This window comes from Pleurodeles waltl, chromosome 3_1, assembly GCF_031143425.1.
Source record: "Pleurodeles waltl isolate 20211129_DDA chromosome 3_1, aPleWal1.hap1.20221129, whole genome shotgun sequence".
NCBI classification, from domain to species: Eukaryota; Metazoa; Chordata; class Amphibia; order Caudata; family Salamandridae; genus Pleurodeles; species Pleurodeles waltl.
The window spans coordinates 1,280,822,984-1,280,849,310 of NC_090440.1; the positions used below are offsets into that span (position 1 = coordinate 1,280,822,984).

At 46.3% G+C, this 26,327-nt stretch overlaps 1 protein-coding gene across 1 annotated transcript in view; it reads right to left on the bottom strand.

The window, feature by feature from the left end:
* LOC138283572 (putative leucine-rich repeat-containing protein DDB_G0290503) overlaps positions 1–26,327 on the bottom strand; it is a 511,080-nt gene that overhangs the window by 35,021 nt on the left and 449,732 nt on the right. The window contains exons 6-7 of the mRNA XM_069221509.1: positions 16,727–16,753; positions 15,815–15,847 (exon numbers count right to left, since the gene is read on the bottom strand). Coding sequence (XP_069077610.1) covers positions 15,815–15,847; positions 16,727–16,753 — 60 coding nt within the window. The remainder of the gene's footprint in view (positions 1–15,814; positions 15,848–16,726; positions 16,754–26,327) is intronic.

The window sequence follows — 26,327 nt, forward strand, 5'->3', positions numbered from 1 at the left end:
GGAATGTTTCCTAGAAAGGCCATTGTAGCACCTTTCTTTCTGGTTGAGTGTGCCTTTGGTGTAATAGGCAATTCTCTTCTGGCTTTAAGATAGCATGTTTGAATACATCTGACTATCCATCTAGCAATGCCTTGTTTAGAGATTGGATTTCCTATGTGTGGTTTTTGAAAAGCTATGAACAGTTGTTTTGTTTTCCTGATTAGCTTTGTTCTGTCAATGTAGTACATTAGTGCTCTTTTGATGTCTAATGTATGTAGTGCCCTTTCAGCCACGGAATCTGGTTGTGGGAAGAACACTGGCAATTCTACTGTTTGATTTAAATGGAATGGTGAGATTACTTTTGGTAGAAATTTTGGATTTGTTCTTAGAACTATTTTATTTTTGTGTATTTGAATAAATAGTTCTTGTATGGTAAATGCCTGTATTTCACTTACTCTTCTGAGGGATGTGATTGCAATGAGAAATGCGACTTTCCAGGTTAGATATTGCATTTCACAGGAATGCATGGGTTCGAAAGGTGGACCCATGAGTCTTGTTAAGACGATGTTAAGGTTCCATGAAGGAACTGGTGGTGTTCTTGGTGGTATAATTCTTTTTAGCCCTTCCATGAATGCTTTAATAACTGGTATTCTAAATAGAGACGATGAATGAGTAGTTTGTAGGTAAGCAGATATTGCTGCGAGGTGTATTTTTATAGATGAAAAAGCGAGATTCGCTTTTTGCAAATGTAGTAAGTATCCCACTATGTCCTTTGTAGAGGCATGTAATGGTTGGATTTGATTGGTATGGCAGTAGCAAACAAATCTTTTCCACTTAGATGCATAGCAGTGTCTAGTGGAAGCTTTTCTAGCTTGTTTTATGACCTCCATGCATTCTTGTGTGAGGTCTAAGTGTCCGAATTCTAGGATTTCAGGAGCCAAATTGCCAGATTCAATGATGCTGGGTTTGGATGCCTGATCTGTTGTTTGTGTTGTGTTAACAGATCTGGTCTGTTGGGTAGTTTGACATGCGGTACTAGTGAAAGGTCTAGTAGAGTTGTATACCAAGGTTGTCTTGCCCATGTGGGTGCTATCAGTATGAGTTTGAGTTGGTTTTGACTCAACTTGTTTACTAGATATGGAAGGAGAGGGAGAGGGGGAGGGGGAAAAGCGTATGCAAATATCCCTGACCAACTCATCCATAGAGCATTGCCTTGTGATTCGCGGTGTGGGTACCTGGATGCGAAGTTTTGGCATTTTGCGTTTTCTTTTGTTGCGAACAAATCTATCTGGGGTGTTCCCCAAATTTGAAAGTACTTGTTCAGAACTTGGGGGTGAATTTCCCATTCGTGGACTTGTTGGTGGTCTCGCGAAAGGTTGTCTGCTAGTTGGTTTTGGATCCCTGGAATAAATTGTGCTATTAGGCGAATGTTGTTGTGAATCGCCCACTGCCATATTTTTTGTGTTAGGAGGCACAATTGTGTTGAGTGTGTTCCTCCTTGTTTGTTTAAGTAATACATTGTTGTCATGTTGTCTGTTTTGACAAGAATGTATTTGTGTGTTATTATGGGTTGAAAGGCTTTTAACGCTAGAAATACTGCTAACAGTTCTACTGTAGGTAATTGATATGAAATTTTGTTTGGTGTACATCCCATTGTCCTTGAATGCTGTGGTGATTGAGGTGTGCTCCCCACCTTGTCATGGAAGCATCTGTTGTTATAACGTATTGAGGCACTGGGTCCTGAAATGTCCGCCCTTTGTTTAAATTGTTGCTGTTCCACCATAGAAGCGAGAGGTATGTTTGGCGGTCTACCAACACCAGATCTTGAAGTTGACCCTGTGCCTGTGACCATTGTGATGCTAGGCACTGTAGTAAGGGTTGCATGTGTAGTCTTGCGTTTGGGACAATGGCTATGCATGATGACATCATGCCTAGAAGTTTTAGCACAAATTTTGCTTGTATCTTTTGGTTTGGAAACATAGCACTTATTACCTTGTGGAATGCTTGCACTCTTTGTGGACTTGGAGTGGCAATTCCCTTTGATGTGTTGATGGTTGCTCCTAGATATTGTTGTGTCTGACAAGGTTTGAGGTGTGATTTTGTATAGTTGATGGAGAAACCCAGTTTGTGAAGGGTTTGTATGACATATGTGGTGTCGTTTGTGCACTTTTTTACTGTGTTGGTCTTGATTAGCCAATCGTCCAGGTAAGGAAACACATGTATCTGTTGTCTCCTGATATGTGCTGCTACTACTGCTAGACGTTTTGTGAACACTCTTGGTGCAGTTGTTATTCCGAATGGCAACACTTTGAATTGGTAATGTATTCCTTTGAATACGAACCTTAGGTACTTTCTGTGAGAAGGGTGTATCGGTATATGAAAGTACGCATCTTTTAGGTCTAATGTGGTCATGTAATCTTGCTGTTTGAGCAGTGGAATGATGTCTTGTAGTGTGACCATGTGAAAGTGGTCCGATATGATGTAGGTATTTAGTGTCCTGAGATCTAATATTGGTCTTAATGTTTTGTCTTTTTTTGGAATTAGAAAGTACAGGGGGTAAACTCCTGTGTTTTTTTGTTGTACTGGTACTAACTCTATTGCATCCTTTTGCAGTAGTGCTTGAACTTCTAGTCCTAAAAGTTCTAAATGTTGTGGTGACATTTTGCGTGTTTTTGGAGGGATGTTTGGTGGGAATTTGTGGAATTCTATGCAATAGCCATGTTGGATTATTGCTAATACCCAATTGTCTGTTGTAATCTGCTGCCAAGATTGGTAGAATTGGCTTAGTCTTCCCCCCACTGGTGTTGAGTGAAGGGGTTGTGTGACTTGAAAGTCACTGTTTAGGTGGAGGTGTTTTTGGAGTCTGGAATCTTCCCCTACTCCTTGGGAATTGACCCCCTCTATATCCCCTGAAACCTCCCCTTTGGAATGAACCCTGATATGGTGTGGTTCTTGTTTGTTGGCTGGTGGTGTCTGTGGGTTGGCCACGAAACCCCCCTCTAAATGGAGTTTTTCTAAAAGAGCCTCTGCTCTGCGGGGAGTAGAGTGCGCCCATGGCTTTGGCCGTGTCTGTGTCCTTTTTAAGTTTTTCAATGGCTGTGTCCACTTCAGGGCCAAAAAGTTGTTTCTCGTTGAAGGGCATATTAAGGACAGCCTGCTGGATTTCAGGTTTGAAGCCTGAAGTGCGGAGCCAAGCGTGTCTCCTTATGGTGACAGCAGTGTTGACTGTTCTCGCTGCAGTATCGGCTGCGTCCAGTGAAGAGCGGATTTGATTGTTTGAGATCGTTTGTCCCTCTTCAACTATTTGCTGCGCCCTTTTTTGGTATTCCTGGGGAAGATGGTCTACGAGAAGTTGCATCTCATCCCAGTGTGCGCGGTCATTACTGGCCAGCAGCGCTTGAGAATTTGCGATGCGCCACTGGTTGGCTGCCTGTGATGCTACTCTTTTTCCTGCTGCATCAAATTTTCTGCTTTCTTTGTCCGGGGGTGGGGCGACGCCAGATGTATGGGAATTTGCTCTCTTGCGAGCTGCCCCTACTACTACGGAGTCAGGTGGTAACTGCGAAGTAATAAACACTGGGTCTGTGGGTGGTGGTTTGTATTTCTTATCCACCCTTGGGGTGATGGCTCTTGATTTTACGGGCTCTTCAAAAATTTGTTTTGCGTGCCGTAACATCCCTGGTAGCATTGGGAGACATTGATATTGACTATGTGTAGCCGAGAGGGTGTTAAATAAAAAATCATCCTCTATTGGATCGGAATGCAGTTGGACATTGTGGAATTCTGCAGCCCTAGCCACCAGTTGCGAGTATGAGGTACTGTCCTCTGGCGGTGACGGCTTTGTGGGGTATGAATCAGGATCATTGTCCGGCACTGGGGTGTCATATAGGTCCCAAGCGTCTTGATCCTGATTATCTTGACTTAAGGTAGTTTGCGCTGGTGAGTGCATTTGTGGCGGTGTTTGTGCCGGCGATGCCTGTTGTGGTGGAGAGGGCGGAGGCGTGACTTTTTTAACCACTTTGGCTTGTGGTTGTGCGTCATCCTTGAGAAGTCCGATCCTTCTTTTCCTCATTATTGGGGGAAGGGTTGATATCTTCCCTGTGTCTTGCTGGATGTACAGTCTCTTTTGTGTGTAGTCTGATTCTACACTTTGGAGCTCTTGTCCAAATCTGTGCATCTGGCCACTTATTCCTTGTTCCTCTGTGTAGGATGAAGGTGTGGAACTTTTCGGCGCCGAGAGAGAATCTTTTTTCGGCTTCGGCACCGACAGAATTTTTGTGGCTTTCGGCAGTGTGTCTCGGTGCCGATGTTTTTCGGTGCCGGCATCTTGTTTTTGCCTCTCGGAGCCGCTATCTCGGCTCCGAGGTTGCTCCATGGCGGTCCCTCGACCGGAGTCGGGTGTCTTCGCTATGGGCGTGCCCTTTTTCGGCGCCTTCGACGGGTCGCCGGTTTTATGGGTCGAGCCATGGCCTGTTGGCAGTGGCGTCCCCTGGGCTTTTGTCTTCTCGATGGTTTTAATTTTCGACGTCTTACTCACTGTTTGTTGCTGTTGTTCGACGTCGGAGTCTCCGGATTCTGATTCCGGAACCGAGAATGTTTCCTCTTCGTCGTCGAAACGTTGTTTTGTTGGCATGGACGCCATTTGTAGACGCCTGGCTCTTCGGTCCCGGAGTGTTTTTCTGGACCGGAAGGCTCGACAGGCCTCACAGGTATCCTCCTTGTGCTCGGGGGACAAGCACAAGTTACAGACCAAGTGCTGATCTGTATAAGGATACTTACTGTGACATTTTGGGCAGAAACGAAACGGGGTCCGTTCCCTTTTCGTTCCTGCAGAAACCTCAGCTTCTTCTGTCCAGTAGAAGCTTCTTTGCATCCACAGCTGGCATTTCCTGGGCATATGCCCATCTCCGACTTGCTTGTGACTTTTGGACTTGGTCCCCTTGTTCCACAGGTACCCTAGATTGGAAATCCACAGTTGTTGCATTGTTGGTTTGTGTCTTTCCTGCATTATTCCTCTAACACGACTTCTTTGTCCTTAGGGGAACTTTAGTGCACTTTGCACTCACTTTTCAGGGTCTTGGGGAGGGTTATTTTTCTAACTCTCACTATTTTCTAATAGTCCCAGCGACCCTCTACAAGGTCACATAGGTTTGGGGTCCATTCGTGGTTCGCATTCCACTTTTGGAGTATATGGTTTGTGTTGCCCCTATCCCTATGTTTCCCCATTGCATCCTATTGTAACTATACATTGTTTGCACTGTTTTCTAAGACTATACTGCATATGTTTGATATTGTGTATATATATCTTGTGTATATTTCCTATCCTCTCACTGAGGGTACACTCTAAGATACTTTGGCATATTGTCATAAAAATAAAGTACCTTTATTTTTAGTATAACTGTGTATTGTGTTTTCTTATGATATTGTGCATATGACACTAAGTGGTACTGTAGTAGCTTCACACGTCTCCTAGTTCAGCCTAAGCTGCTCTGCTAAGCTACCATTATCTATCAGCCTAAGCTGCTAGACACCCTATACACTAATAAGGGATAACTGGGCCTGGTGCAAGGTGCAAGTACCCCTTGGTACTCACTACAAGCCAGTCCAGCCTCCTACATTGGTTGTGCAGCGGTGGGATAAGTGCTTTGAGACTACTTACCACTCTTGTCATTGTACTTTTCATAAGAGAAAAATATACAAAACAAGGTCAGTGTATATACACATAGCCAAAAAGTTTTGCATTTCCTCTTTTCACTCTTTTCTAAGTGCTGAAAAGTACTTCTAAACTTTCAAAAAGTTCTTAAAAGTTTAAAAAGTTTTTTTCTGTCTTTCTAAAAAGTTCTGAAAACTTTTTTCTCTTTTTCTATCACTTTAACTCTCTCTAAAAATGTCTGGCACAGGCCAAAATGTTGACCTGTCTAAGATTGCATATGATCACCTTAGCTGGAAAGGAGCAAGGAGTCTCTGCGTAGAGAGAGGTTTGAGTGTAGGGAAGAATCCTTCCTTGGAACTGTTACTTAATATGCTTAGAGAACAAGATAAGGCTAAAAGTGCCCCATCTGTTGAAAAAGTAGCTAATGGTTCTCAATCTGATCCAGGGACTCCCCCAGGAAAAGGTTCAGGAAAGAAACTTCTTAGCCTGCCCATTACTAGACAGTCTAGCATAGTTGGTACTGAGGTGGAGTCACATCATCCAGATGATGTGCTCTCACATTACACTGTCAGCCAAGCTGTTAGGGTGGCTTCTGTAAGGGACAGGTCTCCCTCTGTTCATTCCCATCATACCTCTGTATCTAGGAATGTCCCTCCCACCAACCCTGATGACAGAATGTTAGAGAGGGAACTCAATAAGTTGAGGGTGGAACAAACCAGACTGAAGCTTAAAAAGCAACAGCTGGATTTGGATAGACAGTCTTTTGAACTAGAGAAGGAAAGACAGAAGTTGGGTTTAGAAACCCATGGTGGCAGCAGCAGTATTCCCCATAGTCATTCTGCAAAAGAGCATGATTCCAGGAATCTGCACAAGATAGTTCCCCCTTATAAGGAGGGGGATGACATTAACAAGTGGTTTGCTGCACTTGAGAGGGCCTGTGTTGTACAGGATGTCCCTCAAAGGCAGTGGGCTGCTATCCTATGGCTATCATTTAGTGGAAAAGGTAGGGATAGGCTCCTTACTGTGAAAGAAAATGATGCTAATAATTTCCAAGTTCTTAAGAATGCACTCCTGGATGGTTATGGCTTAACCACTGAACAATACAGGATAAAGTTCAGATAGACCAAAAAGGAGTCTTCACAAGACTGGGTTGATTTCATTGACCATTCAGTGAAGGCCTTGGAGGGGTGGTTACATGGCAGTAAAGTTACTGATTATGACAGCCTGTATAACTTGATCCTGAGAGAGCATATTCTTAATAATTGTGTGTCTGATTTGTTGCACCAGTACTTGGTGGACTCTGATCTGACCTCTCCCCAAGAATTGGGAAAGAAGGCAGACAAATGGGTCAGAACAAGGGTGAACAGAAAAGTTCATACAGGGGGTGACAAATATGGCAACAAAAAGAAGGATGGTAAGTCTTCTGACAAGGGTGGGGACAAATCTAAAAATGAGTCTTCATCAGGCCCACAAAAACACTCTGGTGGGGGTGGTGGGCCCAAATCCTCTTTTAATCAGAACAAGGAAAAGAAACCATGGTGCTATTTATGTAAAATAAAAGGCCATTGGACAACAGATCCCAGTTGTCCAAAGAAAAGCACCAATGCTCCTACCACTACAACCCCTACTGCTACCCCTAGTGTCCCTACTAATAGCAGTGGTGGTGGGAGCAAACCTACTAATAGCCAATCCAAGGGAGTAGCTGGGCTCACTATTGGTAACTTAGTTGGGGTTGGCCTTGTTAGGGAGGCCACAGAGGATGTGTTAGTCTCTGAGGGGGCTATTGATTTAGCCACCTTAGTTGCTTGTCCCCTTAATATGGATAAGTACAAGCAGCTACCCCTAATAAATGGTGTTGAGGTTCAGGCCTACAGGGACACTGGTGCCAGTGTGACTATGGTCATAGAGAAACTGGTCCACCCTGAACAACACCTACTTGGTCACCAGTACCAAGTAACCGATGCTCACAACAACACACTTAGCCACCCCATGGCTGTTGTTAATCTCAACTGGGGGGGGTTACTGGTCCAAAGAAAGTTGTGGTAGCCACAGATTTACCTGTAGACTGTCTACTAGGAAATGATTTGGAGACATCAGCTTGGTCAGATGTGGAGTTGAAGGCCCATGCAGCAATGCTGGGCATCCCAGGGCATATTTTTGCTTTGACAAGGGCTCAGGCCAAAAAGCAAAAAGGACAGGGAAGCTTGGATCCTGGAACAATGGACCAAGTGCTCCCTAAAGCTAGGGCTAGTAGAAGCAAACCACTTCCTACTATCCCTCCCTCTACAGTGGATTCAACTTCTGAGGAAGAAGAATTCCCTTCCTGTGCAGAACCTACACCAGAGGAGCTGGAAGCAGACACTGCTGAGCTTTTGGGTGAAGGGGGGCCTGCCAGAGAGGAGCTGAGTGTGGCACAGCAAACCTGCCCCACATTAGAGGGTCTCAGACAGCAAGCTGTCAAACAAGCTAATGGGGATGTCAGTGACTCTCACAGAGTATACTGGGAGGACAACCTCTTGTACACTGAGCATAGGGATCCTAAACCTGGAGCTGCCAGGAGATTAGTGATTCCTCAGGAGTACAGAAAGTTCCTCCTAACCCTGGCACATGACATTCCCCTAGCTGAGCATCTAGGACAAATGAAAACTTGGGACAGGCTTGTTCCCCTGTTTCATTGGCCTAGAATGTCTGAGGACACAAAGGAATTTTGTAAGTCCTGTGAAACCTGTCAAGCCAGTGGCAAGACAGGTGGCACCCCAAAGGCACCCCTTATTCCACTGCCTGTGGTTGGGGTTCCCTTTGAAAGGGTAGGGGTTGACATAGTTGGCCCCCTTGACCCTCCTACTGCTTCAGGCAATAGATTCATCTTAGTGGTAGTGGACCATGCCACAAGATATCCTGAAGCTATTCCTTTAAGGACCACTACAGCACCTGCAGTGCCAAAGGCCCTCCTGGGAATATTTTCCAGGGTGGGCTTCCCAAAGGAAGTAGTATCAGACAGGGGAAGCAATTTCATGTCTGCATACTTAAAGGCCATGTGGAAGGAGTGTGGTGCAACATACAAGTTCACAACACCCTATCATCCACAAACAAATGGACTGGTGGAGAGATTTAATAAAACTCTCAAAGGCATGATTATGGGTCTCCCTGAAAAACTCCGCAGGAGATGGGATATCCTTCTACCATGCCTCCTTTTTGCCTACAGGGAGGTACCCCAGAAAGGAGTGGGCTTCAGCCCCTTTCAACTTCTTTTTGGACACCCTGTTAGGGGTCCACTCACACTTGTAAAGGGGGGTTGGGAACAACCTTTAAAAACTCCTAAGCAGGATATTGTGGATTATGTACTTGGCCTCAGATCAAGGAAGGCTGAGTACATGAAAAAGGCCAGTAAAAACCTTCAGGCCAGCCAAGAGCTCCAGAAGCAATGGCATGATCAGAAGGCTGTTTTGGTTCAGTACCAACCAGGGCAGAAAGTGTGGGTCTTGGAGCCTGTGGCCCCAAGAGCACTCCAAGATAAATGGAGTGGACCCCACACAATTGTTGAAAAGAAGGGAGAAGTCACCTATTTAGTTGACTTAGGCACTGCCAGGAGTCCCCTTAGGGTGCTCCATGTCAACCGCCTGAAACCCTACTATGACAGGGCTGATCTCACCCTGCTCATGGCAACAGATGAGGGACAGGAAGAAGACAGTGATCCTCTACCTGATCTCTTCTCTTCCACAGAACAAGATGCTCTTGTGGAAGGTGTAGTTTTGGCTGATTGTCTTACTGCTGAGCAGAAAGACCATTGCATAAATCTCCTAGATCACTTCTCTGAACTCTTCTCTACTGTGCCAGGTACCACTTTTTGGTGTGAGCACACTATAGATACTGGAGACAGTTTACCTGTCAAAAGTAAGATCTATAGGCAGCCTGACCATGTCAGGGACTGCATAAAGCAAGAGGTCCAGAAAATGTTAGAACTAGGAGTGGTTGAGCACTCTGAAAGTCCATGGGCTTCTCCTGTGGTACTTGTACCAAAACCCCATTCCAAAGATGGAAAGAAGGAAATGCGGTTTTGTGTAGACTATAGAGGTCTCAACTTGGTAACCAAAACTGATGCTCACCCTATACCCAGGGCAGATGAGCTCATAGATACACTGGCATCTGCCAAGTATCTAACCACTTTTGATTTGACTGCAGGGTATTGGCAGATCAAATTGTCAGAAGATGCTAAACCTAAGACTGCATTTTCTACCATTGGAGGACATTACCAGTTTACTGTAATGCCTTTTGGTTTGAAAAATGCACCTGCCACTTTTCAAAGGTTGGTGAACACAGTCCTGCAAGGGCTGGAAGCTTTCAGTGCAGCATATTTGGACGATATAGCTGTCTTTAGCTCCAGCTGGGATGATCACCTGGTCCACCTATGGAAAGTTTTGGAGGCCCTGCAAAAGGCAGGCCTCACTATCAAGGCTTCAAAGTGCCAGATAGGGCAGGGTAAGGTGGTTTATCTGGGACACCTTGTTGGTGGGGAACAGATTGCACCACTACAGGGGAAAATCCAAACAATTATTGATTGGGTTCCCCCTACCACTCAGACTCAGGTGAGAGCCTTCCTAGGCCTCACTGGGTATTACAGGAGGTTCATTAAGAACTATGGCTCCATTGCAGCCCCTCTTAATGACCTCACATCCAAGAAAATGCCTAAAAAGGTATTATGGACAGCAAACTGTCAGAAAGCTTTTGAGGAGCTGAAGCAGGCCATGTGCTCTGCACCTGTCCTGAAAAGCCCTTGTTACTCTAAAAAATTCTATGTCCAAACTGATGCATCTGAATTAGGAGTAGGGGCAGTCCTATCACAACTTAATTCTGAGGGCCAGGATCAACCTGTTGCTTTTATTAGTAGGAGGTTGACCCCTAGAGAAAAGCGTTGGTCTGCCATTGAGAGGGAGGCCTTTGCTGTGGTCTGGGCACTGAAGAAGTTGAGGCCATTCCTGTTTGGCACTCACTTCATTGTTCAGACAGACCACAAACCTCTACTTTGGCTAAAACAAATGAAAGGTGAAAATCCTAAATTGTTGAGGTGGTCCATCTCCCTACAGGGAATGGACTATACAGTGGAACATAGACCTGGGAGTAGCCACTCCAATGCAGATGGACCCTCCAGATATTTCCACTTAGACAATGAAGACTCATCAGGTCATGGCTAGTCTTATTATCCTTCGTTTGGGGGGGGGTTGTGTAGGAAAGTACCATCTTGCCTGGCATGTTACCCCCATTTTTCACTGTATATATGTTGTTTTAGTTGTATGTGTCACTGGGACCCTGGTAACCCAGGGCCCCAGTGCTCATAAGTGTGCCTGAATGTGTTACCTGTGTAGTGACTAACTGTCTCACTGAGGCTCTGCTAATCAGAACCTCAGTGGTTATGCTCTCTCATTTCTTTCCAAATTGTCACTGACAGGCTAGTGACCATTTTTACCAATTTACATTGGCTTACTGGAACACCCTTATAATTCCCTAGTATATGGTACTGAGGTACCCAGGGTATTGGGGTTCCAGGAGATCCCTATGGGCTGCAGCATTTCTTTTGCCACCCATAGGGAGCTCTGACAATTCTTACACAGGCCTGCCACTGCAGCCTGAGTGAAATAACGTCCACGTTATTTCACAGCCATTTTACACTGCACTTAAGTAACTTATAAGTCACCTATATGTCTAACCTTTACCTGGTAAAGGTGAGGTGCAAAGTTACTTAGTGTGAGGGCACCCTGGCACTAGCCAAGGTGCCCCCACATTGTTCAGAGCCAATTCCCTGAACTTTGTGAGTGCGGGGACACCATTACACGCGTGCACTATATATAGGTCACTACCTATATGTAGCTTCACAATGGTAACTCCGAATATGGCCATGTAACATGTCTATGATCATGGAATTGCCCCCTCTATGCCATCCTGGCATAGTTGGCACAATCCCATGATCCCAGTGGTCTGTAGCACAGACCCTGGTACTGCCAAACTGCCCTTCCTGGGGTTTCACTGCAGCTGCTGCTGCTGCCAACCCCTCAGACAGGCATCTGCCCTCCTGGGGTCCAGCCAGGCCTGGCCCAGGATGGCAGAACAAAGGACTTCCTCTGAGAGAGGGTGTTACACCCTCTCCCTTTGGAAAATGGTGTGAAGGCAGGGGAGGAGTAGCCTCCCCCAGCCTCTGGAAATGCTTTGTTGGGCACAGATGTGCCCAATTCTCCATAAGCCAGTCTACACCGGTTCAGGGGACCCCTTAGCCCTGCTCTGGCGCGAAACTGGACAAAGGAAAGGGGAGTGACCACTCCCCTGACCTGCACCTCCCCTGGGAGGTGTCCAGAGCTCCTCCAGTGTGCTCCAGACCTCTGCCATCTTGGAAACAGAGGTGCTGCTGGCACACTGGACTGCTCTGAGTGGCCAGTGCCACCAGGTGACGTCAGAGACTCCTTCTGATAGGCTCCTTCAGGTGTTAGTAGCCTATCCTCTCTCCTAGGTAGCCAAACCCTCTTTTCTGGCTATTTAGGGTCTCTGTCTCTGGGGAAATTTTAGATAACGAATGCAAGAGCTCATCCGAGTTCCTCTGCATCTCTCTCTTCACCTTCTGCCAAGGAATCGACTGCTGACCGCGCTGGAAGCCTGCAAACCTGCAACATAGTAGCAAAGACGACTACTGCAACTCTGTAACGCTGATCCTGCCGCCTTCTCGACTGTTTTCCTGCTTGTGCATGCTGTGGGGGTAGTCTGCCTCCTCTCTGCACCAGAAGCTCCGAAGAAATCTCCCGTGGGTCGATGGAATCTTCCCCCTGCAACCGCAGGCACCAAAAAGCTGCATTACCGGTCCCTTGGGTCTCCTCTCAGCACGACGAGCGAGGTCCCTCGAATCCAGCGACTCTGTCCAAGTGACCCCCACAGTCCAGTGACTCTTCAGTCCAAGTTTGGTGGAGGTAAGTCCTTGCCTCACCTCGCTGGGCTGCATTGCTGGGAACCGCGACTTTTGCAGCTACTCCGGCCCCTGTGCACTTCCGGCGGAAATCCTTTGTGCACAGCCAAGCCTGGGTCCACGGCACTCTAACCTGCATTGCACGACTTTCTAAGTTGGTCTCCGGCGACGTGGGACTCCTTTGTGTAACTTCGGGTGAGCACCGTTTCACACATCCTCGTAGTGCCTGTTTCTGGCACTTCTCCGGGTGCTACCTGCTGCTGAGAGGGCTCCTTGTCTTGCTCGACGTCCCCTCTCTCTCCTGGTCCAATTTGCGACCTCCTGGTCCCTCCAGGGCCACAGCAGCGTCCAAAAACGCTAACCACACGATTTGCAGCTAGCAAGGCTTGTTGGCGTTCTTTCGGCGGGAAAACACTTCTGCACGACTCTCCACGGCGAGAGGGATATGTCCACCAAAGGGGAAGTCTCTAGCCCTTTTCGTTCCTGCAGAAACCTCAGCTTCTTCTGTCCAGTAGAAGCTTCTTTGCATCCACAGCTGGCATTTCCTGGGCATATGCCCATCTCCGACTTGCTTGTGACTTTTGGACTTGGTCCCCTTGTTCCACAGGTACCCTAGATTGGAAATCCACAGTTGTTGCATTGTTGGTTTGTGTCTTTCCTACATTATTCCTCTAACACGACTTCTTTGTCCTTAGGGGAACTATAGTGCACTTTGCACTCACTTTTCAGGGTCTTGGGGAGGGTTATTTTTCTAACTCTCACTATTTTCTAATAGTCCCAGCGACCCTCTACAAGGTCACATAGGTTTGGGGTCCATTCGTGGTTCGCATTCCACTTTTGGAGTATATGGTTTGTGTTGCCCCTATCCCTATGTTTCCCCATTGCATCCTATTGTAACTATACATTGTTTGCACTGTTTTCTAAGACTATACTGCATATTTTTGCTATTGTGTATATATATCTTGTGTATATTTCCTATCCTCTCACTGAGGGTACACTCTAAGATACTTTGGCATATTGTCATAAAAATAAAGTACCTTTATTTTTAGTATAACTGTGTATTGTGTTTTCTTATGATATTGTGCATATGACACTAAGTGGTACTGTAGTAGCTTCACACGTCTCCTAGTTCAGCCTAAGCTGCTCTGCTAAGCTACCATTATCTATCAGCCTAAGCTGCTAGACACCCTATACACTAATAAGGGATAACTGGGCCTGGTGCAAAGTGCAAGAACCCCTTGGTACTCACTACAAGCCAGTCCAGCCTCCTACAACAAGAAACCATGAGAAAGGGAGAATGCAGAAAGCTGCAAGAGTGAGCTGAAGGGGCAATGAGTGGCTGCTGATGGAGTTAAGAGGCCAAAGGAGGCGTTAAGATCACACTGCCTCAGTATTTTGTGCTCGTATATTTAACTGTCGCAGCAACAACTTTAAAAGGAGTTCTTTGGACAACAGCACATTTTTATTTACAAATTAAGCACTGAATAGGAGATCCGCCGATTATAGTTTGCTGTGGAAAGGATGACAAATAGAGGATATCTGAGTGACAGATACTGAAAACGCAAACGAATATTGGCAACGTAACATAAATAAAAGGATTGAATTTATGAAAGGAAATTTGATTGCCAATACACAGAATATCTATTTTTAACAGTGTGCAAGAGTGAGTGCTCGACATATGCATTTTAGTAAACCCCTTGGTATAGCAGAGATTCGTCTACTTTATAGTAATATACTGACAGGCCTAGGAAGGAAGGCTGGTGAACGTCCCTATGCTACCTATCTTGCCAGGGGCCATGAAATCCAATATGACATTGAACCGCACGTGACTTGATTCTTTAGGAAGACCATTCACCAGTTTAAAAGGGAGTTAAATTGCAGTGAATTAGCTTCCATGAAAAAAATGCTGTTTGTCATCCATTGACTGGAGTAGAAGGAGCATGTCTAAGGTACATTCACCCCCCCACTAGCTGACATGTGCTGCTCCTCAGCCATATCAAAGCATTCACTAGCTAAAGTGAACAGTCAGGTGAAAACAATGTTTTGAATTGGTCGCAGTAAAAATAAGGTTCTCTCCATAGAAGTAGCTGGTCCACAAAGATCATTTCTGTAGACACACAGGAACAGAATGACCAACCAAGGCCCTTTTGTTAATGTAAGTGCAAAAATGAACTATAGTGTGCACCTGAGATACATCACAGGAATGAATATTTAAAGTAGGTTCATGGTTGAACATGATGGCTTTGAATTTCAAAGAAGGATAGCATTGGAATGTATCGACATTGGTTGGCCGCTGTGGAATTCCTGGACAATAGAGCTCATTAATTAGGCAGGTAGCTGTTACATCGGACATGATATGGCGTTTAATGATAATGTTTCTAAAAACTAACTCATTGCTCCTTTTGGCATGAAAAATAGGACAGACAGTCTCTGGAGGACAGCAAATCTTCTAATTTGAGTTTATGAAAAAAATACTTAAGACAAAATCTAGCCCTTTACTTGAAAATATAGGTTTGAAAGAAAAATAAAGGCAACCTTTCTAGATAGCCACGCTTGGTAGCTGGGACAGCTTGGGAAATGAACCCCTGTTAAATTTGGACTTGCATTGGCCAGGAGGAGTAGGTAGGACCCAGGCCTTTTCTAATTTGGGTAATTTCAGGAGGCCAGCCTAGCCAGCTCTTCCACAACCCACTTCATCGAAGGGTTGTCTTTGCTCAGGAGTAAACAGTGTAAAATAAGTAAATGAAATAGTGCATGGCTACTGCTTTTGACACCAATGCCCATTTTTGGTCCTTTAAGTTACTACTACACTTTCCACAGAATATCTTTCTTGCATAATTTGCTATACCGATTATTGGCCCTTTTATAATTACACGGGATTTTGGTGTGCTGTCACACATTTTTTCACTGCCCCTTGGGCAAAGCTGTGTATTCATTATTATAAATGTAGGTTGTTTGTCTCTTACTCTCTCACAAATTCCCCCGTCCATCAGATGGCCAGATTGTGTGCCACATAGCAGAAAAGGTGCATCTCGGTGGTCGTCCCACATGCCATGACAACGCTTGCCATATAAGCGTGAAACAAAAAACAACACATTTCCAACTCTGAACTCTGGATGGTGTAGCTTGTTTTTTATGTGAACATGACTTAACTTCAAACATAGAGGGTTGCAAGCACAATACATTTACCACAAAATCATACAGTACAATAGCATATGATGTTTAAAGTCACTTACAGTCTCAAGTTGTTCATTGGTCTCTATATTCTTCTAAAAGGAGAAAAGAAACTCAGAAATTATACTCCTACAATGCAAACATGTGTTTCAAATGCTATAATTTAGTCCTGGTTTAATCTTCCCAACCCAAATGCTTCTAATTGTAATTGTGTGTTGACTATGAGTAATAATACCCAAGAGTTTTAACTAATACGTTGCTTGTAAACTTTATCTCAAATGTATGATTCCTGCTTACCCCGTAGCAGCATGGATGTAAGAAATCGACTGTGGCCCTGACAATCTCTCTGTGGAACTAAGACAATAACACATCTGGTGTACTGCCCCCCATGTGTCCCACTACCTTATTTAGAACCCAGAAATAAAGTAGTTAAACAAATAATAATACTCAATAGCAATCCAGAAGCAATGGTTACAATACATATAAAAGTATGATAAGAAAGGAATCATAGATGCAGCGAAGCAGACACAGACCTGTTGACAATACTGGTCAGACTGAAAGGAGTACACCGTGACTTTAAGAATGTAACATAATTGTGGGAAAATAGGAGCAGTGCTTCATTTAAGCCGTTGTTTTCCAGTGGGGGGCATCAGCACTCATTTTAGAGGGTCAGCACTTATTTTTCTGTATCAGAAATTTACTGCGAGCAAAAGACACATACAGGAAAGACAGAGGAAGAGAAAAACAAGAAACCATGACAAAGGGAGAATGCAGAAAGCTGCAAGAGTGAGCTGAAGGGGCAATGAGTGGGTGCTGATGGAGTAAAGAGGCCAAAGAAGGCGTTAAGATCACGCTGCCTCAGTATTCGGTGCTCGTATATTTAACTGTTGCATCAGACATAGAGGGTTGCAAGCAAAATACATTTACCACAAAATCATACAGTATAATAGCATATGATGTTTAAAGTCACTTACATGATTTTGGTTCTTCTCTATATGTTTCTAAGAGGAGAAAAGAAGGTTAAAATGTATACTCCTACAATGAAAACATGTATTTCAAATTCTATAATTGCCTACCCGATTCAACCTTACTTCCGAAAATTCTTATAATTGTGATTGTGTGTTGACTGTGAGTAATAATACCGAATAGTGTTAACTAATTCCTTGTAAACCTTTTCTCAACAGTACGATTCAGTGTAGGAAAGTACCATCTTGCCTGCCATTTTACCCCCATATTTCACTGTATATATGTTGTTTTAGTATATGTGTCACTGGGACCCTGCCAGGTAGGGCCCCAGTGCTCATAAGTATGTGCCCTGTATGTGTTCCCTGTGTGATACCTAACTGTCTCCCTGAGGCTCTGCTACCCAGAACCTCAGTGGTTATGCTCTCTCTGCTTTCCAATTTTGTCATTAACAGTCTAGTGACTAAATTTACCAATTCACATTGGCATACTGGTACACTCATATAATTCCCTAGTATATGGTACTGAGGTACCCAGGGTATTGGGATTCCAGGAGATCCCTATGGGATGCAGCATTTCCTTTGCCACCCATAGGGAGCTCCGACAATTCTTACACAGGCCTGCAACTGCAGCCTGAGTGAAATAACGTCGATGTAATTTCACAGCCATTTACCACTGCACTTAAGTAACTTAAAAGTCACCTATATGTCTAACCTTCACCTGGTGAAGGTTGGGTGCAAAGTTACTAAGTGTGTGGGCACCCTGGCACTAGCCAAGGTGCCCCCACATCGTTTAGGGCAAATTCCCCGGACTTTGTGAGTGCGGGACACCATTTCAAGCGTGCACTATACATAGGTCACTACCTATGTATAGCGTCACAATGGTAACTCCGAACATGGCCATGTAACATGTGTAAGATCATGGAATTGTCACCCCAATGCCATTCTGGCATTGGGGAGACAATTCCATGATCCCCCGAGTCTCTAGCACAGACCCGGGTACTGCCAAACTACCTTTCCCGGGGTTTCACTTTAGCTGCTGCTGCTGCCAACCCCTCAGACAGGTTTCTGCCCTCCTGGGGTCCAGCCAGGCCTGGCCCAGGAAGGCAGTACAAAGGACTTCCTCAGAGAGAGGGTGTTACACTCTCTCCCTTTGGAAAAAGCTGTCGGGGCTGGGGAGGAGTAGCCTCCCCCAGCCTCTGGAAATGCTTTGATGGGCACAGATGGTGCCCATCTCTGCATAAGTCAGTCTACATCGGTTCAGGGATCCCCCAGCCCTGCTCTGGCGTGAAACTGGACAAAGGAAAGGGGAGTGACCACTCCCCTGACCTGCACCTCCCAAGGGAGGTGCCCAGAGCTCCTCCAGCGTGCCCCAGACCTCTGCCATCTTGGATTCAGAGGTGTGCTGGCACACTGGACTGCTCTGAGTGGCCAGGGCCAGCTGGTGACGTCAGAGACTCCTTCTGATAGGCTCCTACCTGTGTTACTAGCCTATCCTCCTTCCTGGGTAGCCAAACCTCCTTTTCTGGCTATTTAGGGTCTCTGCTTTGGGGAATTCTTCAGATACCGAATGCAAGAGCTCACCAGAGTTCCTCTGCACTTCTCTCTTCACCTTCTGCCAAAGGATCGACTGCTGACTGCTCATGACGCCTGCAAAACCGCAACAAAGTAGCCAAGACGACTACTGCAACCTTGTATCGCTTCATCCTGCCAGCTTTCTCGCCTGTTTCCTGGTGGTGCATGCTCTGGGGGTAGTCTGCCTCCTTCTTGCACCAGGAGCTCTGAAGAAATCTCCTGTGGGTCGACAAAATCTTCCCCCTGCAACCGCAGGCAACAAAAGACTGCATCACCGGTCCTCTGGGTCCCCTCTCAGCACGACGAGCGTGGTCCCTGGAACTCAGCAACTCTGTCCAAGTGACTCCCACAGTCCAGTGACTCTTCAGTCCAAGTTTGGTGGAGGTAAGTCCTTGCCTCCCCACGCTAGACTGCATTGCTGGGTACCGAGTGATTTGCAGCTGCTCCAGCGCCTGTGCACTCTTCCAGGATTTCCTTTGTGCACAGCCAAGCCTGGGTCCCCGACACTCTAACCTGCAGTGCACAACCTTCTGAGTTGTCCTCCGGCGTCGTGGGACTCCCTTTTCTGAGTTCGGGTGGACTCTGGTTCACTCCTCTTCCAAGTGCCTGTTCCGGTACTTCTGCGGGTGCTGCCTGCTTCTGTGAGGGCTCCCTGACTTGCTGGGCGCCGCCTCTGTCTCCTCATCCAAGTGGCGACATCCTGGTCCCTCCTGGGCCACAGCAGCATCCAAAAACCCTAACCGCGACCCCTCCAGCTAGCAAGTCTTTTTTGCGGTCATTCTGCGTGGGAACACCTCTGCAAGCTTCTTCACGACGTGGGACATCCATCCTCCAAAGGGCAAGTTTCTAGCCCTCTTCGTTCTTGCAGAATCCACAGCTTCTACCATCCGGTGACAGCTTCTTTGCACCCTCAGCTGGCATTTCCTGGGCATCTGCCCTTTCTCGACATTGTCGCGACTCTTGGACTTGGTCCCCTTGTTTCACAAGTAATCAGGTCCGGAAATCCACTGTTGTTGCATTGCTGGTGTTGGTTTTCCTTGCAGAATCCCCCTATCACGACTTCTGTGTTCTCTGGGGGTTATAGGTGCACTTTACACCTACTTTTCAGGGTCTTGGGGTGGGCTATTTTTCTAATCCTCACTGTTTCCTTACAGTCCCAGCGACCCTCTACAAGCTCACATAGGTTTGGGGTCCATTCGTGGTTCGCATTCCACTTTTGGAGTATATGGTTTGTGTTGCCCCTATACCTATGTGCTCCTATTGCAATCTACTGTAACTTTACATTGCTTGCATTACTTCCTTTTGCTATTACTGCATATTTTTGGTATTGTGTACATATATCTTGTGTATATTTGGCATCCTCATACTGAGGGTACTCACTGAGATACTTTTGGCAAATTGTCAAAAAAATAAAGTACCTTTATTTTTAGTATATCTGTGTATTGTGTTTTCTTATGATATTGTGCATATGACACCAGTGGTATAGTAGGAGCTTTGCATGTCTCCTAGTTCAGCCTAAGCTGCTCTGCTATAGCTACCTTCTATCAGCCTAAGCTGCTAGAAACACCTCTTCTACACTAATAAGGGATAACTGGACCTGGCACAAGGTGTAAGTACCTCTGGTACCCACTACAAGCCAGGCCAGCCTCCTACATTGGTTGTGCAGCGGTGGGATAAGTACTTGCAACTACTTACCACTTTGTCATTGTGTACTTTTCATAAGAGAATAATATACAAAACAAGTTCAGTGTATGTACACCGAACCAAAAAGTTTTGCTTTTCTTCTCTTACACTATCTGCTAAGTGCTAAAAAGTACTCCTAAACTTTCTAAAACTTTCAAAAAGTTTGAAAAAATGTTTTTCTCTGTTTTTAAAAAAGTCCTGGAACTTTTTCTCTCTTCTCACTGTCTCTAAACCTTCTTCTATCATGTCTGGTGTAGGAACTCCTCTTAATTTGGTAAATTCAGCTTATGACCACCTTAACTTTAAGAGCCTAAGGAGTCTCTGCATTGATAGAGGTTTAGTGTTAGGAAAGAACCCTTCTAGAGAATTATTGTCTAACATGCTCATTGAGAATGATAAGGCCTTAGCTGGCAGTTCAATTGAGAAGTTAGGAGATGGTTCACACTCTGACTCAGGGGAGCCCCCAGTAGGTGTGTTGCAGGGTTCCCTTCCTAATCTGCCCCTTAGCAGACCACCTAGCAATGCTGGTAGTAATGGAAGCTCCCATCATAGTAGGGATGTTTTTGTTCCTGGAGGCCAGGTTGTTAGGGTGCCAACTGTTAGGGACAGGTCTCCCTCTGCTCATTCAAATCTTTCTTTTGTGTCAAAACATTCCTAACCCACCCACCCTGATGACAAGATGTTAGAAAGGGAACTCAATAAGTTGAGAGTGGTACAGTCCAGGCTGAAGCTTAAACAGTAACAGCTGGCTCTAGAAAGGGAATCCCTAGACTTAGAAAAAGAGAGACAGAGGTTGGGGTTTGGACCCCATGGTGGCTGCAGCAGTATTCCAGATAGCAATCCTGTGAGAGAGCATGATTCTAGGAATCTGCATAAGATAGTTTCCCCTTACAAGGAGGGGGATGACATTAACAAGTGGTTTGCTGCACTTGAGAGGGCCTCTATGGTACAGGCGGCCCCTCAAAGGCAGTGGGCTGCTATCCTATGGCTATCTTTCAGTGGAAAGGGTAGGGATAGGCTCCTTACTGTGAAGGAAAGTGATGCCAATAATTTTACAGTTTTGAAGAATGCACTCTTGGATGGATTTGGCTTAGCCACTGAGCAATACAGGATTAAGTTCAGAGAAACCAGAAAAGAGTCCTCACAAGACTGGGTAGACTTTGTTGACTATTCAGTGAAGGCCTTGGAGGGGTGGTTACATGGCAGTAAAGTTTCTGACTATGAAAGCCTGTACAATCTAATCCTGAGATAGCATATTCCGAATGAATGTGTGTCTGATTTGTTAAACCAATATCTAGTGGACTCAGATCTGACCTCTCCCCAAGAATTGGGAAAGAAGGCAGACAAATGGGTCAGAACAACAGTGAACAGAAAGGTTCATACAGGGGTTGACAAGGATGGCAAGAAGAAGGATGGTAAGTCTTCAGACAAGGGTGGGGACAAATCTAAAAATTAGTCTTCATCAGGCCCACAAAAACACTCTGGTGGGGGTGGTGGGTCCAAATCCTCTTCTAATCAAGTAAAGAAACCATGGTGCTATTTATGTAAAGTAAAAGGCCATTGGACAACTGATGCCAGTTATCCAAAGAAAAGCACCAAGCCTCCCACTACCACAACCATTACTGCAACCTCTAGTGCCTCTAGTAATAGCAGTGGTGGTGGGAGCTGTAGGAAAGTACCATCTTGCCTGGCATGTTACCCCCATTTTTCACTGTATATATGTTGTTTTAGTTGTATGTGTCACTGGGACCCTGCCAGTCAGGGCCCCAGTGCTCATAAGTGTGCCTGAATGTGTTACCTGTGTAGTGACTAACTGTCTCACTGAGGCTCTGCTAATCAGAACCTCAGTGGTTATGCTCTCTCATTTCTTTCCAAATTGTCACTGACAGGCTAGTGACCATTTTTACCAATTTACATTGGCTTACTGGAACACCCTTATAATTCCCTAGTATATGGTACTGAGGTACCCAGGGTATTGGGGTTCCAGGAGATCCCTATGGGCTGCAGCATTTCTTTTGCCACCCATAGGGAGCTCTGACAATTCTTACACAGGCCTGCCACTGCAGCCTGAGTGAAATAACGTCCACGTTATTTCACAGCCATTTTACACTGCACTTAAGTAACTTATAAGTCACCTATAGGTCTAACCTTTACCTGGTAAAGGTTAGGTGCAAAGTTACTTAGTGTGAGGGCACCCTGGCACTAGCCAAGGTGCCCCCACATTGTTCAGAGTCAATTCCCTGAACTTTCTGAGTGCGGGGACACCATTACACGCGTGCACTACATATAGGTCAGTACCTATATGTGGCTTCACAATGGTAACTCCGAATATGGCCATGTAACATGTCTATGATCATGGAATTGCCCCCTCTATGCCATCCTGGCATAGTTGGCACAATCCCATGATCCCAGTGGTCTGTAGCACAGACCCTGGTACTGCCAAACTGCCCTTCCTGGGGTTTCACTGCAGCTGCTGCTGCTGCCAACCCCTCAGACAGGCATCTGCCCTCCTGGGGTCCAGCCAGGCCTGGCCCAGGATGGCAGAACAAAGAACTTCCTCTGAGAGAGGGTGTGACACCCTCTCCCTTTGGAAAATGGTGTGAAGGCAGGGGAGGAGTAGCCTCCCCCAGCCTCTGGAAATGCTTTGTTGGGCACAGATGTGCCCAATTCTGCATAAGCCAGTCTACACCGGTTCAGGGACCCCTTAGCCCCTGCTCTGGCGCGAAACTGGACAAAGGAAAGGGGAGTGACCACTCCCCTGACCTGCACCTCCCCTGGGAGGTGTCCAGAGCTCCTCCAGTGTGCTCCAGACCTCTGCCATCTTGGAAACAGAGGTGCTGCTGGCACACTGGACTGCTCTGAGTGGCCAGTGCCACCAGGTGACGTCAGAGACTCCTTGTGATAGGCTCCTTCAGGTGTTGCTAGCCTATCCTCTCTCCTAGGTAGCCAAACCCTCTTTTCTGGCTATTTAGGGTCTCTGTCTCTGGGGAAACTTTAGATAACGAATGCAAGAGCTCATCCGAGTTCCTCTGCATCTCCCTCTTCACCTTCTGATAAGGAATCGACTGCTGACCGCGCTGGAAGCCTGCAAACCTGCAACATAGTAGCAAAGACGACTACTGCAACTCTGTAACGCTGATCCTGCCGCCTTCTCGACTGTTTTCCTGCTTGTGCATGCTGTGGGGTTAGTCTGCCTCCTCTCTGCACCAGAAGCTCCGAAGAAATCTCCCGTGGGTCAACGGAATCTTCCCCCTGCAACCGCAGGCACCAAAAAGCTGCATTACCGGTCCCTTGGGTCTCCTCTCAGCACGACGAGCGAGGTCCCTCGAATCCAGTGACTCTGTCCAAGTGACCGCCACAGTCCAGTGACTCTTCAGTCCAAGTTTGGTGGAGGTAAGTCCTTGCCTCACCTCGCTGGGCTGCATTGCTGGGAACCGCGACTTTTGCAGCTACTCCGGCCCCTGTGCACTTCCGGCGGAAATCCTTTGTGCACAGCCAAGCCTGGGTCCACGGCACTCGAACCTGCATTGCACGACTTTCTAAGTTGGTCTCCGGCGACGTGGGACTCCTTTGTGCAACTTCGGCGAGCACCGTTTCACGCATCCTCGTAGTGCCTGTTTCTGGCACTTCTCTGGGTGCTACCGGCTTCAGAGAGGGTTCCTTGTCTTGCTCGACATCCCCTCTCTCTGCTGGTCCAATTTGCGACCTCCTGATCCCTTAAGGGCCACAGCAGCGTCCAAAAACGCTAACCGCACGATTTGCAGCTAGCAAGGCTTGTTGGCATTCTTTCGGCGGGAAAACACTTCTGCACGACTCTCCACGGCGAGAGGGATACGTCCACCAAAGGGGAAGTCTCTAGCCCTTTTCGTTTCTGCAGAAACCTCAGCTTCTTCTGTCCAGTAGAAGCTTCTTTGCACCCGAAGCTGGCATTTCCTGGGCATCTGCCCATCTCCGACTTGCTTGTGACTTTTGGACTTGGTCCCCTTGTTCCACAGGTACCCTAGATTGGAAATCCACAGTTGTTGCATTGCTGGTTTGTGTCTTTCCTGCATTATTCCTCTAACACGACTTCTTTGTCCTTAGGGGAACTTTAGTGCACTTTGCACTCACTTTTCAGGGTCTTGGGGAGGGTTATTTTTCTAACTCTCACTATTTTCTAATAGTCCCAGAGACCCTCTACAAGGTCACATAGGTTTGGGGTCCATTCGTGGTTCGCATTCCACTTTTGGAGTATATGGTTTGTGTTGCCCCTATCCCTATGTTTCCCCATTGCATCCTATTGTAACTATACATTGTTTGCACTGTTTTCCAAGACTATACTGCATATTTTTGCTATTGTGTATATATATCTTGTGTATATTTCCTATCCTCTCACTGAGGGTACACTCTAAGATACTTTGGCATATTGTCATAAAAATAAAGTACCTTTATTTTTAGTATAACTGTGTATTGTGTTTTCTTATGATATTGTGCATATGGCACTAAGTGGTACTGTAGTAGCTTCACACGTCTCCTAGTTCAGCCTAAGCAGCTCTGCTAAGCTACCATTATCTATCAGCCTAAGCTGCTAGACACCCTATACACTAATAAGGGATAACTGGGCCTGGTGCAAGATGCAAGTACCCCTTGGTACTCACTACAAGCCAGTCCAGCCTCCTACAGGAGCAAACCTACTAATAGCCAATCCAAGGGAGTAGCTGCTCTCACTTTTGGTAATTTAGTTGGGGTTGGTCTTGTTAGGGAGACCACAGAGGCTGTGCTAGTCTCTGAAGGTGCCATGGATTTGGCCACCTTGTTTGCTTGTCCCCTTAATATGGATAAGTACAAGCAACTTCCCCTAATAAAATGGTGTTGAGGTTCAGGCCTACAGGGACACAGGTGCCAGTGTTACCATGGTAATAGAGAAACTGGTACACCCTGAACAACACCTACTTGGTCACCGGTACCAAGTGACAGACGCTCATAACAACACTCTTAGCCACCCCATGGCTGTTGTGAATCTCAACTGGGGGGGGGTTACTGGTCCAAAGAAAGTTGTGGTTGCCACAGATTTACCTGTAGGCTGTCTACTAGGGAACAATTTAGAGACATCAGCTTGGGCAGAAGTGGATTTGGATGCTCATGCAGCAATGCTGGGCATTCCTGGGCATATTTTTGCTTTGACAAGGAATCAGGCCAAAAAGCAAAAAGGACAGGGTGACTTGGATCCTGGAACAATGGACAAAGTGCTCCCTAAAGCTAGGGTTAGGAAGGGTAAATCCCTACCCACTATCCCTCCCTCTAAACATGATTCTACTTCTGATGAAGAAGAATTTCCCCCCTGTGCAGAACCTTCACCAGAGGAGCTGGCAGCAGACACTGCTGAGCTTTTGGGTGGGGGGGCCTGCCAGGGAGGAGCTGAGTGTGGCACAGCAATCCTGTCCCACATTAGAAGGTCTAAGGCACCAAGCTGTCAAACAGCAGAATGGGGATGTCAGTGACTCACATCGAGTTTACTGGGAGGACAACCTCTTGTACACAGAGGCAAGGGATCCAAAACCTGGAGCAGCCAGGAGATTGTTCATTCCCCTGCAGTACAGAAAGTTCCTCCTAACTCTGGCACACGACATTCCCTTGGCTGGACATTTGGGTCAGATTAAAACATGGGAAAGGCTTGTCCCCCTGTTTCACTGGCCTAGGATGTCAGAGGACACAAAACACTTTTGTAAGTCCTGTGTGGCCTGCCAAGCTAGTGGCAAGACTGGTGACACCCCAAAGGCTCCCCTTATTCCACTACCTGTGGTTGTGGTTCCCTTTGAAAGGGTAGGGGTTGACATAGTTGGCCCCCTTGACCCTCCTACTGCTTCAGGCAATAGGTTTATCTTGGTGGTAGTGGGCCATGCCACAAGATATCCTGAAGCAATTCCTCTAAGGACCACTACAGCACCTGCAGTGGCAAAAGCCCTCCTGGGAATCTTTTCCAGGGTGGGTTTCCCAAAAGAGGTTGTATCAGACAGGGGTAGCAACTTTATGTCTGCATACTTAAAGGCCATGTGGAAGGAATGTGGTGTAACCTACAAATTCACCACACCTTATCATCCACAGACTAATGGACTGGTAGAGAGGTTTAATAAAACTCTCAAAGGAATGATAATGGGACTCCCTGTAAAACTCGGGAGGAGATGGGATGTCCTGTTACCTTGCCTCCTTTTTGCTTACAGGGAGGTACCCCAGAAAGGAGTGGGCTTCAGCCCCTTTGAACTACTATTTGGACACCCTGTAAGAGGTCCTCTAACACTTGTAAAGGAGGGTTGGGAACAACATTTAAAAGCTCCTAAGCAAGACATAGTGGACTATGTACTCGGCCTAAGATCCA